The sequence below is a fragment of the Convolutriloba macropyga genome, chromosome 2 (genome assembly GCF_964194025.1).
Source record: "Convolutriloba macropyga chromosome 2, txConMacr16.3, whole genome shotgun sequence".
In the NCBI taxonomy this organism is placed as follows: Eukaryota; Metazoa; Xenacoelomorpha; order Acoela; family Convolutidae; genus Convolutriloba; species Convolutriloba macropyga.
This window is the reverse complement of record NC_134469.1, coordinates 82,233,073-82,247,901: the sequence shown is the minus strand read 5'-3', so window position 1 is coordinate 82,247,901 and position 14,829 is coordinate 82,233,073. Positions and strand designations below refer to the sequence as shown.

The following is a 14,829-nucleotide window of genomic DNA, read 5'->3' as shown; positions in this document are numbered from 1 at the left end:
TTTTACAAACAGGTTAAGCAACTCGGGTAAGTTTCTGAGGTAAAACTCTGAAAACTGCTCTTGTAAAATGTTTACGAAAACTTTGACGTTTCTGAAAATCTTTGCTTTTCGCGGAACTAAGTCTTGTCCAATTTTGCCAAATTATGGGAAAAAGTCCACTGGAAATATAGCTCTTAAAAATGCGGTAAATAATCTGCAAATTAGACTTCTAATATTATATTTCTGGTTAATATTGGTCTACTATGAAGATTACAGCTTTGTGTATTTTCAGTGTAAATATGAAAGAAAAATGAACACGATTTTTGGGTGTAACTGGCTCTTGGCTGAACCCAGTTGAAAAGACTCCATTTAGTAGTAGTCCTTGGAATCTACAATGAATATCTCAAAGTCTCTTTTGTAAGTAATACTTTAACTTTTAACATCCTCTGTGATCATTTGTATCCAAAGAATTAGAATTGATTTTTGGGATCTATTTTGTCACCCCCCCCCCCCCACCCCAGCTTAGTGAGCATTAATTTTTTATGACCCCCAGGCGCACGTGCTATTTTCTTACATAGTAACGTGCTATATAACAACATATAATTTGTGACTGGGGGTCCTAAAAAACACTGGGGGGACCAACAAAACAGAATAGATCCGATTTTTGAAAGCTGTTTCGTCCCCCACCTGAGCTCGGCTGTAATAAATATATTACCTCTAAGTTATAACTGTATATTCATATTTAAATTTTAATAAATTTAATGGCTTTTCGATCGCTTATAAGGTTATACAAACTAAAATCAGTGTAAAAACACGCGTTAGTTGGTTAGCCTTATGAAAAGAAAAAATTATTCACGTTGGGAAATGGAAACAGTTTGGAAGTAATGGTTAAGTGACTCTGCTTGAAGTCACTGAGAACTTCTGGCGTTTATCGAGAAACGCGAATCGGTTCGAGATATTAAGTCAGTATTTCGAAGTGACTTCTGCAGAGTCACTTAATCATGCTTAAAACACGAAACGCGCACGTTTTAAAATGACGAAAGTCAACGAAATTCAACTTCTGGCTAAGTAGCAACTTTTGGCATTTTGACTTCTGGCACGGCAGACTTTCGGCATTTTAAAATGTGCACGTGAGTGTTTTAATTGTCTTTCCGGCTGTAAAACTTCAACTATATTGATTGTTTCAGCAAACCACCGTTCGGTGTGAATGAATCTGAAAGCAAGAATGTCGCCTCAGGGGGTAACTCATCGGCGTCCTCTAGTGTCGGATCCACGTTTTATGCACGTATGTTCAAACATGTTTCAGGTCTTTCCCACTATAGCCCCCCCCCCCCCCAGCTTAGTGGTCAGATAACCTATCCCCCCCCCCCCCCCCCCCAATCATGGTAATTATACCATAATGGGGGGGGCTATAATTTCATTGGGGGCTATAATGGGAAAGACCCCATTTCTCTCTTAATTACAATCATGATCTACCCCACCCCCAAACTCCCGTGAACAAAATTTTTGTTGTCATTGCCATGAGTGAAAAAAAAACACTTTCTGCTTTGATTATGTTTGGCATAGCGTGGTAAAAAGTGCGACTAGACATTACAATTATTTACCATCATAATAAGTTCGTCATAAGTTCGTAGATCGTCATAATTCATCAAAATATTTTTAACCTAAATGTAATTGTTCATAGCCTGGTAATGTGGGGCTAACCATTGCAATTAATGTATAGGATTTTTTTATGAAGGTGTACCCTTGTCAGTTGTATGGTTGCCTTTCACCGTTGGGCCAATTCTTAAAGTGATGTTTAGTGTCTCATTTTTATGTACCACATCTTATCGAATTCAAATAAGCGGGTTTTTAAGCTATGAAATAATGGTTGATCATTCGTAGAAGTTATTCCAATTCTGTCCTTGTGTTTAGTTGTAAAAGGTAAAGTTAGTCCGTAAAAAAGTTATTGTCTAGTTTGCATGCATACAGATTATAGTTATGTATTCTAGTCTCATTTTATGACAGCTGGCCTGTCAAAATGGCTGACTTATTTTGAGACATTCGTTCATTGTTTGGTTATCTTCGCGCATGCTGTTTTCATAATTTGAAAATTGACAACGTTGCTCGCAGGTTTTCTACAATAGGCGTGGGACTTTAAGCCAGTTATATTTTCATAATTTATGCAGACAGAATTGAAACCAGACATTCTCTCGTTTCTTTTGTCCTCAGACGTCTTTTGTTTCGTACATAGCGGTTCATAATTATTATTAACAGAATATAACAATTGTTTTATTGAAAAATTACTTGACAATTAAACTTTCAAAAATGGCATAACCGCAAATTTTAAAGAATTGGTCTTTCAGTTTAAAAAAATCGAAAGGTATTTGTCTGATGGTGATTGATCTGAACGCTATTTGGGACATTGAGGCATGCATGATCTATTTTTCGATTTAAAAAAATGATGAAAATTTTTCTCTGTTTAAAATTTGAAGTAATGGTTACGTGACTCTGCTTGAAGTCACTGAGAACTTCTGGCGTTTATCGAGAACCCCGAATCGGTTTGAGATATTGAGTCAGAATTTCGAAGTGACTTCTGCAGAGTCGCGTAATCATGCTTAAAACACGAAACGCGCACGTTTTAACGGATGTCAACTTCTGGCTAAGTAGCAACTTCTGGCATTTTAACTTCTAGCACCGCAGACTTTAGGCATTTCAAAATGTGCTCGTGAGTGTTTTAATTATATGTAATAGGCTGAACCATACCCTGGTATTACCGACGGCTGTCTTGCCAGAGTCTTTTAAGTTTACGCACCATCTTGCAATTTAGCCGTCGGATGTGCAAGAATCATTCAAGATAAACGTCATTTGAATGACTAGAGTACTAGCTAGGGTATTAGACTAGAAAACGCACGGTTTAAGAAATCAAAGCATGACCGTGCATTAGCCTTTCCCCAATCAGGGTTCCATTTCAGAAGTGCCAGTGGGTGCCAGAAGCACTGCTGTTAAGGCCACATCCAGTGCCCTCACAACCGCTGCTCAGAATGAGAGGGTACAAAATGCAGCTGCCAGCCGGGTGCAAGCCAGCATGGACCAGCGTCTTCAAGAGAAAGGAGTGGATTCTAAAACGTCCTCCTATCTCTCCTCTCACATGGGCAAAACAGTCCCGTCATCCATGAACAAAGCAGCCGCAAACGACAAATTGATGAACCAGTTATCGGAGAGAATTGTAGATGGGTCGGCTACTGCGGCTTTCGGTGCACCACCGCCATCGTCCAAACCAGCAGAGAGCGGAAAATCTGGCCATTTTGCTAAGTTAGTGTAATTGTTTGAGCAGGTTTATCGTTTTATAGATTAATATTAGCAACAACTTTTGTTATCATGAGAGGTCGAAACTTCTCATTTTAAAAAATCCGATGACTTCATTTTGTACCATAAGTCATGAGGCGATAACGAGACTATTATTAACCGGCAGATTTCGGGAAAAATCCCCCACAGAAATAAACCACCTTGACTATTGAAGAGCTATTCTGTTGGCGAGTTGAGCCATGCCTTAGCGGCCCGTGGGACTTGATATGAAAGCATCACCACCGAACAAAATATCACAACCAACATTCAATGCTGATATGGGGGTTTATATTCTATATAAAATTAAGTGACAGGGGTCTCGATTGGGGCTTATTTCCCAGACCCCTTGCAGACTAAAATCAACAACAATTTCAGTTACCACTACAAATTAATTGCTTGAGAAACAAAATGAACATTTTTTTATGTTCAAATAGAAAATTTAATTGTTCTGACGCCCAATTTGGAGGGCGGATAGGATACTATTCGCTCAACTGCATTTTTCTGTTCAATCAATTTTGGCCGATAGATAAGTTTGCCCGCTATGGTAAGAGTGGAAAATGGTAGGACCATTAGTTAGTCCGTCAAGTGTCGAATATTTTTTACTGCGGGTGTTATTTTAAAGAGCAGATTTTATAGGTTTTACTTTTTTATTTTTAAGATAAATGAGAAGGGAAAAACATTCTTGCAGAAACACTATATTCATTATTTTTGTACTCGCTTGTTAAAAAAAAGATGAGGATATGTTTTCTGCGCTGATTTTTGATCTTTTGTCCTTAAAACTCTCGAATGCTTTCAATTTCCCGCATTTTAATATTCTAATTCTAAAAAAGTATTTAAAGTTTTCCAAATTTTAAGGCGTTTGAAATCGATTTATTCGCCAAGACTAGAGTTGATTGGGTCTAAGCCAGAGCAGATCGTCTGGAAGTACTCGTTGCTTGAAAGCAGAAAGAGAAATTTTGAACATGTTAAGCATATCCGATTTGGTTTTAGTGTGCCGGAAAAGTCTTCAAACGGAACTTCCGTGGAAGAATTGAAGCAGCGCTTGGGCACTTTATATGGGCAGTCGTACACCCCAAAATATGTCCCTTCTTCAAACTCAGGCGGGTCTTCTGAATCACGGGCAACTGCAACTGGTCCTCAATCGTACGGTGGCGTAGCACCTGCAGTGAACGGACAGCAATCGTTTGTAAAGTCCTCACCCTTTTTATCATCATCATCGACATTTTATGCAACAGCTTCCTCCGCTAATTCCAGTAAAAATGCAAGTACGGGGTCTTCGTGGGGTTTGAGCCAACAACCCAAACCTCACTTTCCAAACTCTTCGTCCTCTTTTGGTACTTACTCGGCACACGCAACTGCCTCGAATGCTGCGAGTACAACTACAAAGTTTGCGGATCCGTTCGCCGCCTTTAATCGACCTTTTGAGGAAAATAGCGGTTCCAGTGTAGACGGCCTATTCGCCACCTCGGAGACAACTACCAACCATACGCAGCAAAATTTCAGGTTGGAGCTTAATATACATTATCGTAGACCGCTATAGAATATGGCATGTAAGTTTAATGGTATGTGCACATTCTAAGTTTTTTCATTTGCTCACTAATAAAACGCAGAAAATTTTTCATTTCTCATTTTGCAGCCTTTTATTGTTCCCACATTTTTTTTTTGAAAAATTGGGAGAACCCCACTTTTTTGTTCAGACAATTTTTGACCTTTTTTGAGGGCATCCTAGACTAACATATAAGGTATCAATTTAAAACTCTACGTCTAGAATTTCACTACAAAGAGGAATTTTGCTTTTTTTTGAAGAAATTTCTGTCAACAATTTTGACCAACAATTTAATGCAATTTTTGATTAAATTAGCTAATTTTGGTCAAAAATCACTCAATTCAGACAACTAACCGTTTTTTAAGGGTGCCCTAGAAACAAATTAATCAGACTTATTTATCAATCTCTCCATCTAGGAAAAAACACCCAAAAATTTGCGTTTTTTGGGAAATTTTTGAGAAGTTTTCAGCCAACTTTTAGTCTCTTTTATATATTTTTTACCCGTTTTTTGCCCCTTTTAACCTAATTGTTCATTCAATATTCTTTCAATTTGGGATTTTGTAATAGTCCTATGTATCAGGAAAAAAATGTATTGTTAATTGTTGGTTTGGTTAATTGTTAATGTAAATTTTGAAAATGAAAATGATTTTTTTCATCGAACCTGAACAAAACTATGAAGTTATGTTTTAGCAATAGCATACACCGGTATTTTGGTCACTTTTTACGCTCCTTGATATATTTGCTAATGATCAATTTGTCCTTGTTTCCAAAAAAAAAAACAGTGACACGTCTCAATTGCTCTCAAATGTTATAATGTTAAATTCTTTTTAAAAGAAATGATTGAAAATTTTTAGGTTTTCTAACTATATAATAACTAACTTTGTCATGCTGTTTTAAAATTGAAGTAAATCAACAATCTGCTACAGTTTTTTAAGTTGCCGTAAAGAGAAGCTTTTATTCAACTTCAGATGTATATAATCTACAGAATCTTTTTTTTTACAAATTCAGAGTTTTCACATAGGAAACATCTGTCAGGAGGTGAAGAAATTAGTTGAACTCATTAATAATTGATTATTTGAATCTCCAATTTGTCTTTGCAACATCGTTGGAATTGAATCTCATATTTGCTTTTGTATGCCTTATGTTTGTTTTTGTCTGTTTGTTTCAAGATTTCAAAATTTACTTACTTTTCGATGAGTGGGATGCCACCTGTTTTGATAATCAAATGGAGTTTGATATATTTTGCCCTCACTTCAAGTCCCAAGTTTTGTTTTAAAGGTTTTTGATAGAATGTGGCGTTTGCTTCATTCGGGTACAAATTTTAATCTTTGTCCTAACTTGTATTTTGATACCACATGAGGTCTGAAATAGTCTTTTTATTAGTCTTTTTTCTCAATTGTTTAACTTCTTTTGCTGTATCGTTAAAAAGAAACATCTGTAATTTTGAAATCGAAGACATGGTTAAAATGGCGTTTTTTTCGTTTTCTTGAATTGCATCTCAGGACTTGTACTGCTATGTTTCTCAATTTCACACAGACTGCTTCGTACTGATTTTGCCGATTTTATATAAAACTGCCTGATTTTTTCCGTTTCTGCGGCAGTATGTTTTGCACCCCCAGTTACGGAGCACGTGCTATTACATTGTATAGTATTATGTAAAAATATGGCACGTGCTTTTAGGGGTGCAGATAATATACACCCACTACACTGGGGGCACAAACAGAAAAGATCCTAACTGCCTAAAATCGTTTTTATCTCGGAATGCTAGTTACTTTTTTAAACCAAAAACACAAAGACCTCAGAAAAGTGGACACTTTTGTCTCGTTGATATTGTAAGCAAACTATTCGAAATAATTATGGCAGTTACTACGAAAACAATTGTATCAGCTTCCAGTATTATGCCTTTCTGAAACAAAATCTCATGGCTGCGAATAAGTTGAAATGAGAACGGTGCTAATAAATACATGTGGTTTGAGCACTCTTTTTCTCTGATGATTTTGGTTTCCCCTTCGGTTTTCTAGAAAAAGTTTATCTGCACATTTTAGATTTTTTTTTATGTTTCGTTGACTTCTTTAGCTACATTTGCCAATGTTATTGTTCATGACATTATTCCCGAGAGGAATAGAGAGTTATCTCTATATCTGTAGCCGGCAATACATTTCTCAATAATGAGTTTTTAGTAAAACATCTTTTAGGAAAAATCGTTTGATATTTGGTATGAATAAGTAAGTGCAACTAAGTAGTCTTTCGTAATTAAAAATTACTCAGGCTTTCGGTTGCTCTTAAAATTCAGATACGTTTTTCTCTGATGTTTTTCCAACTCCAGCTAATTAGTATTGACCTTTTTCGTAGCACCTTGATAAAACTTTGTTTGATGTTATAACAAATGTTTCTGCGGTATCATTTCAGATACATTGATATGATATGTCGTATGCTTCCAAATGCAAATGTTGGAACATTCTGTGCCACGCACAGAACAAGCGAACTTTCTTGTTTACATAACCATACATCACTTTGTTTTTTTTCGCCTTCAATTTTTCTTTTATTTGCTAAAGAGGTCTTCAATTGCGCCTTTTAGTTGCCTTTTAAAATCCCAATTGAGTTCATGGTGGTCAAAGAGGGATACTTTTTCGCATTTTTGGCAGTATATAAATTTCTTGTGTTTTTAATCCTGTTTAATTGACCTCGAACGAATTTTGAAGCAATTGATGTTGTCAAAACGTGTCTTTTTTATGCAGTATTTTTGCTTGACATTTTTGTTCTATAATATTCTTTCGATTTCTTTTCTTGAGTTACTTTTCTACGCTCGACATTATTTTTTGAGTGATTTGAATTGCGCAGATTCAGAAATTAAGTCTGTTGCTAAATTCAAATTGATAGCACGTGTGGCAAATGTGTTGATGTCAACGACTCTCACTTTAGAGGTCACGGGCGTAAACCCCACCCGAGTTTTTGCACTATAAAATTTTCTCTGGCTTATGCCCCCTTCTAAATTGTTTGCCTCGCGACTCGTTCGAGAGTAATTCATCCGACGGTAGTCGGTTTATGTTCTTACTATAATAACACATTAACATGTTAAGGTTTGATATTGTTCACAAAGCAGCTAATAATGGTAGTGATAATTTATTTGGTAGTGAAAGTGTTTTTTTCAGTTTTCTGTTACGGAAATGCAAATCATTGCATGTGAATCCATTATGACAATATTGCACGAGAGCTGTCGGTTCAAATATGCACCGAATTATGATTAGGCACAGACGGAAAAGATACTTTATTAGAGTTTAAAAAACTACTTCAAATAACGAATATTTAGATGTCGAATCGATTAAAGCTATTTTAGTCAAACAAGTCCATTTGTGAATGGCGGAGATTCCAGCTGTGATAATTCAGTAGAACCGACTGTGGGTGGTGTGTACGAGGCGATATACGACTTCCAGTCCACGGCAGCAGATGAACTACCTTTCAAGGTATGTTTATATCGAGCAAACGTCTATTCACTACTATCGTAAGTAAAAAAAAAATAGCATTGATTTGACTTTTTAATTGCTCTTGAACGAAGTTCACAGCAATTATTGTAAACGTGTTGGTCTTTTTTATGCAAATTTTTCGTTTGACCATTTTGCGCTTTTCTTCTAGAACATTCTTTGACTTCTCAAGTAACTTTTTCACGCTTCCGTTCTACATTTTTTTGTGATCTCTATTGCTCTCACTCTTCTTGCTAAAATAAAATTGGTTGCAGCATAGCAAAAGTAAGGGCCAAATAGCACAGTCGGTAGAGCATAAGGTTATGACGTTGAGCGAATTGCTCTCAAACGACCAGCGAGCGGTTGGCTTTGTCAGTAGCTGGCCACAGTTTAGTGAGGCTAGCATCAGCTTGATTCGACTCTGCAGCTTTTAGTTTTCTAGCCTTATTAGTAAATAAACCAATTAAAAAAACTGATATTTTAAAAATTTGCAAAATATTGCAAAATTTAAAATAAAAGCTTCCAGATTTCGCAATGAAAATGTTCAAAAATATTTTTTATCTCCGGAGTTATGTCAAGTAACACATCTGCAAGACTTGAAACTCTTCGTTGGCCAGTAATGATTGTTAAACTCAAGAAAAGGACAAAATATTCAAAAATTTTGAAAACAATTGCAAATTTTCCCAAAATCTTGCTAAAATTCAAGATATTAAAATCTTGAAAACCATTTTATTGACTCAAGAGACCAGTATCCCTATTTTAAGCTTTAAATAGTTTCACTGGCTTATAGAGATCCATAAACTTGGAACATAAGAATTTTCCAAAAATTAAAAAAAAATAAAATTTTATCAATAAATTGCTAAAGCTGGAGTCATTAAAATATTGATAACTATTCCGTTAACTCTATAAACTATGCGACAGATTATCATCGAACCTTGGAGGAGGTCCCTAGGACCCTGGTGACGGAAAAAATGATAAATTCAAAAAGATTTAAAAAAAAATTGCAAGTAATTTTAGAAATTGCTGAAAAATCTTGAAAAACCTTCCATTACATCTAGAATCTATGCAGTAACCTATAATCAAACCCTAGATGAGGTTAGATGGCTCTTGATGCTGAAGAAACCTAAAAACCGAAAAAACTTTTCAAAAAGCTTGAAAAAAATGCAAGTTTTGTCGCTAAAATGTGTCATATTAAAAAATGAATGCGATTCCATGGCAAATATTTTTTCAGTAATTTGTTACCAAACCCGTTAGGACGTTTTCTGGCCCTTGCGTTTCTGGGGGGTGCACCAGAGGGCTGATGAGGAGGGAGGGGGTGGGGGCAACAGCGCAGTGGGGTGGTGGGGCAATAGAGGGGGTCAACACTGGGGGTGTCGTCGCCCGTCACAACATAAGTACAAGTCTCCAAAAGTTTGAGCTGAAAGGCTCTAAAAGCACTTAATGTCCGCCGGGCGCTACCTGTTGATCCTTTTTCTGAGAACGAAAAGTCAAAAGCGTCAGACGAAAAATCGGTCAAGCGAAAAATCGCATTAAAAAAAGACCAACAGGTCTGATCAATACAGTGAACAAATCATTGGGAGTCACACTTGAATCGAACTGGGCGATTTTTCGATTGAATTGTGCAAGACATTTAACAATGGCAGTAGATGCGACTTGTCTTTGCAGGGTATTCAGTGGGTATTTTTGTCGAACAGAAGCAACATCGAATGGTTTTCCTGAAGACCATTGTTGAGCGCCATTGCATTTTAGTGTCTTGCGGGGAATTTTTTAAAAAGTTTTTACATTTCGATAAATTCTTTTATTCCCATTTTTTTCAGTTTTTACTGAATGTAACGTTTGTGTGATTTTAAAAAAATATAAGCTCACTAAGGTGGGGGGTCAAAACAGAATAGATCCGTTGTTTTTTTTTTGAATGAAAGTTAGTTGAATTGCAATGTCTGCTGCAAATAAATGTTTTAGAGTCGCAACTTGTGATGGAGTTAGCAGAAGTTGTCAGATTTGGCTTTCCTCGTGAATTTTCCCTGTTATTGTTTGAAAATGTTTAGTATAATTAATTGGAAAGTTCATCTTGTTTAGTGAATATATTATGTTTAACCATTGTACTATGTTCAACTGTTTATTATTAATGGAAATTTCATTTCGTTGGTCGTCATTTAGTAGGTAGTTGGTTGCGGCCTTGGATCTTTTCCGTTACAGAGTAGTATGTTATCCCCTAGTATGTTATCCCCCCCTAGTATGTTATCCCCCCCCCCCCCCCCCCCCCCAGTATGTTATCCCCCCAGTTACAGAGCACGTGCCATTTCATAGTAAATCACTATGTAAAAATATGGCACGTGCGTCTGGGGGGTGCAAAGGAAAAGATCCGCGGCCTTAGTGAATAGTTACTTCGTCTTTTCGGGAGTATTCCCATGTTTTGATACATTTGATGACACTGAAAAGCTGAAATTTTCAAATTTTTAGTGAATGGTTGCTGCACTTCTCACTAACGGCGTTTGCTCACTTGGCTTCTTTTTCATTGGCAAAAAATTTTAGGTCATTTACGTGATTGCTTTTTGATAATTCGCGGAATTGACATACGGAAAAATCCGTTTTTTCATAGTTTTTAAGGGGTGTCGATATCGTCAACCCATTTCGTATATTTCTATCTATTTTCTACGGCACGCACGGGCAGTCTGAAAAGAAGGTGTGAATATCCTCGTTGACTGTCCCCATCCATCGAAATGTTTGATACTCATAATCCCTTATTATGCTTATTTGGAGACATTTATTCTTTCTTTGCGAGTCTATTCGCAGCTACGTTTCGACAGTCTGTGGGCTATCTGATTAAGAATCTGTTTTCTTTTAGCAAGGAGACCTTATCGTGGTTAGTGGAAAAGTAAACCAGGAATGGTGGCTGGGCAGGCTCAAAAGCGAACCCCAAAATGGTCTCTCCAACCAACAGCGCATGTTTCCTGCCAACTTCATAAAACTCAAGGTCAGCACATGTATTCACAGTCTTAATACTGGATAATTCAGTTTCAGAGATTATCAAATCAGTGTCTGTGTTTGATATAGTTCTGTCTAATAATAGAGCAAGTCGGGCTATTTTGAGCTAGTTCAGTTCTATCTTCAGACAATTTAGAGCTTGAGATCATTCGCTGCCTGAAGTATTAGATATGATTATCGTTGAAGTCAAATGGACTTAGCCCCAATTACATATGATCAAATACAGGCATTGATGTCCAGCGAATAGGTTGGCCTTTCATTAAATAAATTGAACATCAGTAATAACGCCTAGTCACGATTCATGCTTGATGTGAAACGAACAATGCTACGATGCTCAAAAACAAATAATATTTAACAATTTTGTCCGAACCAAATACACGACGGGTACTTAAGTTCTAACTCATTTTAAAATCAATTTGAAAGGGTCTAGACTGGTAGACCACAGCACTCCTTAAGGCTTTTAAATGACTTTAAAGTTTCAGTTGATCAAGTACAACTGAACCTGGGTTACTTCTGTCGAGTAAGGTGGCTTTAGATTCTTAAGGAGGCGACGTAAATATTGAGTACCCTTACAATGCAATTAGGTTTGTTGTTTTTCAGGCAGCAGTAGCAAAACCACCTATTCCACGGAAACCTTTCAGCAATACACAGCAGAAATACATGTCAACTGGAGGGTCACTCGAAACCTCAGGGTTAGCTTATATTCCTTAATACCTGAGAGGAGCTAGTATTACCCTTCTTGGTTTTTTTGGTCAATTTTTTTGTTAAGACCAGTCAAGCGCACTTCAAATCATTTTGTGTTCATTCACTCATAAAATTTTAAGAGCAAATTTTGTGCATGTCGATTTTTTTCATACCTGTTGGAACGAGTTTTTTAATTGCTCTTGAACGTAGTTCATAGCAATTATGTAAACGTGTGTGTCTTTTTTTATGCAAAATTTTCGCTTGACGGTTTTGACTTTTCGAGTGACTTTTACGCCCTTGACTTTTTGCATTTCGCGTGATCTAAAATTCTCTCTCAATCACAATTTCAAGCAACTGAACTCAATTGGCGGCAATTTAATACTAAAAGTCAAATGAAAAGTGCGCCGAAACTGGTGTCATTTTTTACTTTAATTTTTAATAGTGGTATATGTTAACCTCTAATGTGGATATGTGAAACCCACTATAGAACTTCTTAGTCTCCTTTAGGCTCCCCTCCACCCCCCCCCCCCCCCGACTCAAGCAGGCTGCAATTGATTAGAGCTCCCACTAATCGTTCAAGAGCAATTCTTCCGACGTTTAGTCGGTTATGTTTTTTCATTCGCGTGAAGTTTTTTTTGTTCACTCGTGATTTAACAAATTGACTTTTACTTACTTTAAAATGATGATTAATAGCCGCGTCCTCAATTCTAGGCGGCTATTATAGCGCTCCTAAATTTTTTACAATTCAAAGAATTTGAATTTCATTGGGGCGCTGTCTATTTTACGACTCGAAGAGGAGTATTGGAGAAGTTCTTTTTTTAATCAGTTTTATTGGAGTGAATTTTGAAGCGGGAAATGAAACACGTGAAAAATTTGGAGTGATTTTGTTGCTAAACAAAATGAAAAGTGGAGCGAAACGAGAAAGGTGTTTTGTTTATGTCGCTGTTTTCTAGAGAGCGAGAAATTGACATGTGAAAAAAATTCTGTAAGCAAGCGAATTTTTTGTTCACGTGCGGCATTTTAAAGCTGTTTTTTCAATTTTTTTGGTTAAGAGGTTTGGTTATGATTTTTTTAATTTTTAGGCTAGTTTTGGTAGTGGTTTAAAGATTTCTAGAAATTTATATGAATTTTATGCTCAACAAATTTTATGGTGGTTTTCATGTATTTTGCTGATTTTTGGGCTAATTTTTGCAATTTTTTTTACTTTTGTTTTGTTTTACTGCCTCAATTGGACGTTGAAAAGGCCTTTTACTTGAGCAATTTCTAGTTACAAGTGGCTACAGTTTTGTGGATATAAAGCTTTTTTTGTTGAGAATTGTGACGAAAAATGGCGATAATTGGAACTACTTTAAGTTTTTGCAGTTTTTCGTTTATTATTCTGTTTTCTAGACAAGTTTCTTAGCCTAGTATGGCCTGCCTATTGTTTTGCGAGCATTTAGATAACCTAGTGGTGAAAAAAATTTTTGACTTTATGTGCTTTTGTAATATTAAAAATTTATTAACTTTTTCAAGTTTTTTGGTCAAAGTTGTTTGTAAGAGCTTATTTTTTCATGATTTGGCTTCAAGTCTTTTAAAATTTCTCATCAGTGATTTTAGTAGGTACTAGTTGTGCTGATGAAGTAATTTTGGCAGAGATATTTAATTTGGGATCTCAAGGTCTGACAAAATTTGATCGGATTTTTTTATATTTTATTGGATTTGTTTTTTTTTTGTATCATAGTTTTGTTTCACGATAATCCTAATTTAGTAGAGTCAAATTCTTTCTAATGAGTACTTGGATGGCTTTTAAGTGGATTTCGAGTCGTTTCCGGATTTCTTCAGGCTATTTTTTTTAAGATCTGTTTGCACATTTTCATGATTTTTGAAGTCAAATTGGAGTAGTGACTTTGGTCACGCCGAAACGGGAAGTGGAGCGAAAAAGCGAGTGGTTTTGCGGCGTTAAATTTTTGCGCTCTAAATTTAAAGTACACTGAGAAAACGTTGTTTGAACAAAAATTCGCTTTCTCGCTAGTGGTTTTTGTTCACATGCGGCAATTTCACTTTGATTTTTACTGTTTTTTTCGATTTTTTTGGATCGGATTTTTTTCTAATTGGTTTTCCCAATCCATTCATAGTCCGCTCTAGGTCTAGTTTTCTGTTTAGTCAATGAAAATTCTTTGAATTGTACGTCAGGACTTGTCCTGCCATGTTTTTTTTTACTTCGTCTAACAGATTTTTGTTTCGTCTTACCCTGACTTTGTTGAATTGACTTTTTCAATGACTTACCTCACTCAAAACATGGCATCTGATTGCAATAGTGAAACTTTAAATTTTATGAACATTTACTTATTAAAGGTCAATAATGTGCATCTAAGTAGTGCCAAACATATATGCCCTAATTGTTGATTATTAGAGTCTTGCGTTTTTGATTTCGAATATTAATTTTGGAATCTTCCGTTTGTGCCCCCCCAATACTGCACGTGCATCTGGGGGGTGCGAATATTATGCGCCCACTAAGCTGAGGGGGCAAAAATTGAAAAGATACTAATTTTGAAAAGCCCTATTAGGGCTTTCTCCTTAAAGCTTATGTGTCTCAAAAATGACAGTCCGAAGCTAACCCAAAAAGTCTAGTGGTCTATTAAAGGACTGATGGTCGATCTGTCTATTTTATTTCTATAGTTGTTTCAATTCATGTAACGCCACAAGCGTCGCTGCTATTTTCCGGCAATCTGCCGGCTATGTTTATAAACGCTGTAATTAAAGGTTATTTGGCGGTACCTTTTCAGTACGTCGGTCTCAGTAATCAATTATCAATTGGTAGAAAAACTCGAATTTTCTAGGTCTCATTCTTTTCAATCGTAATTGAGA

At 36.3% G+C, this 14,829-nt stretch overlaps 1 protein-coding gene across 2 annotated transcripts in view; it reads left to right on the top strand.

Annotated features, from left to right (window-relative positions):
- The first annotated feature begins 268 nt into the window (after positions 1-268).
- Positions 269-14,829, top strand: part of LOC142334788 (uncharacterized) — a 24,839-nt gene continuing 10,278 nt past the window's right edge. For both annotated transcript variants that reach the window (XM_075383082.1, XM_075383081.1), the window contains exons 1-7: positions 269-396; positions 1,167-1,264; positions 2,934-3,273; positions 4,297-4,809; positions 8,190-8,316; positions 11,159-11,287; positions 11,899-11,990. In XM_075383082.1, the coding sequence (XP_075239197.1) occupies positions 374-396; positions 1,167-1,264; positions 2,934-3,273; positions 4,297-4,809; positions 8,190-8,316; positions 11,159-11,287; positions 11,899-11,990 (1,322 nt within the window). In that variant the 5' untranslated portion in view covers positions 269-373. The remainder of the gene's footprint in view (positions 397-1,166; positions 1,265-2,933; positions 3,274-4,296; positions 4,810-8,189; positions 8,317-11,158; positions 11,288-11,898; positions 11,991-14,829) is intronic.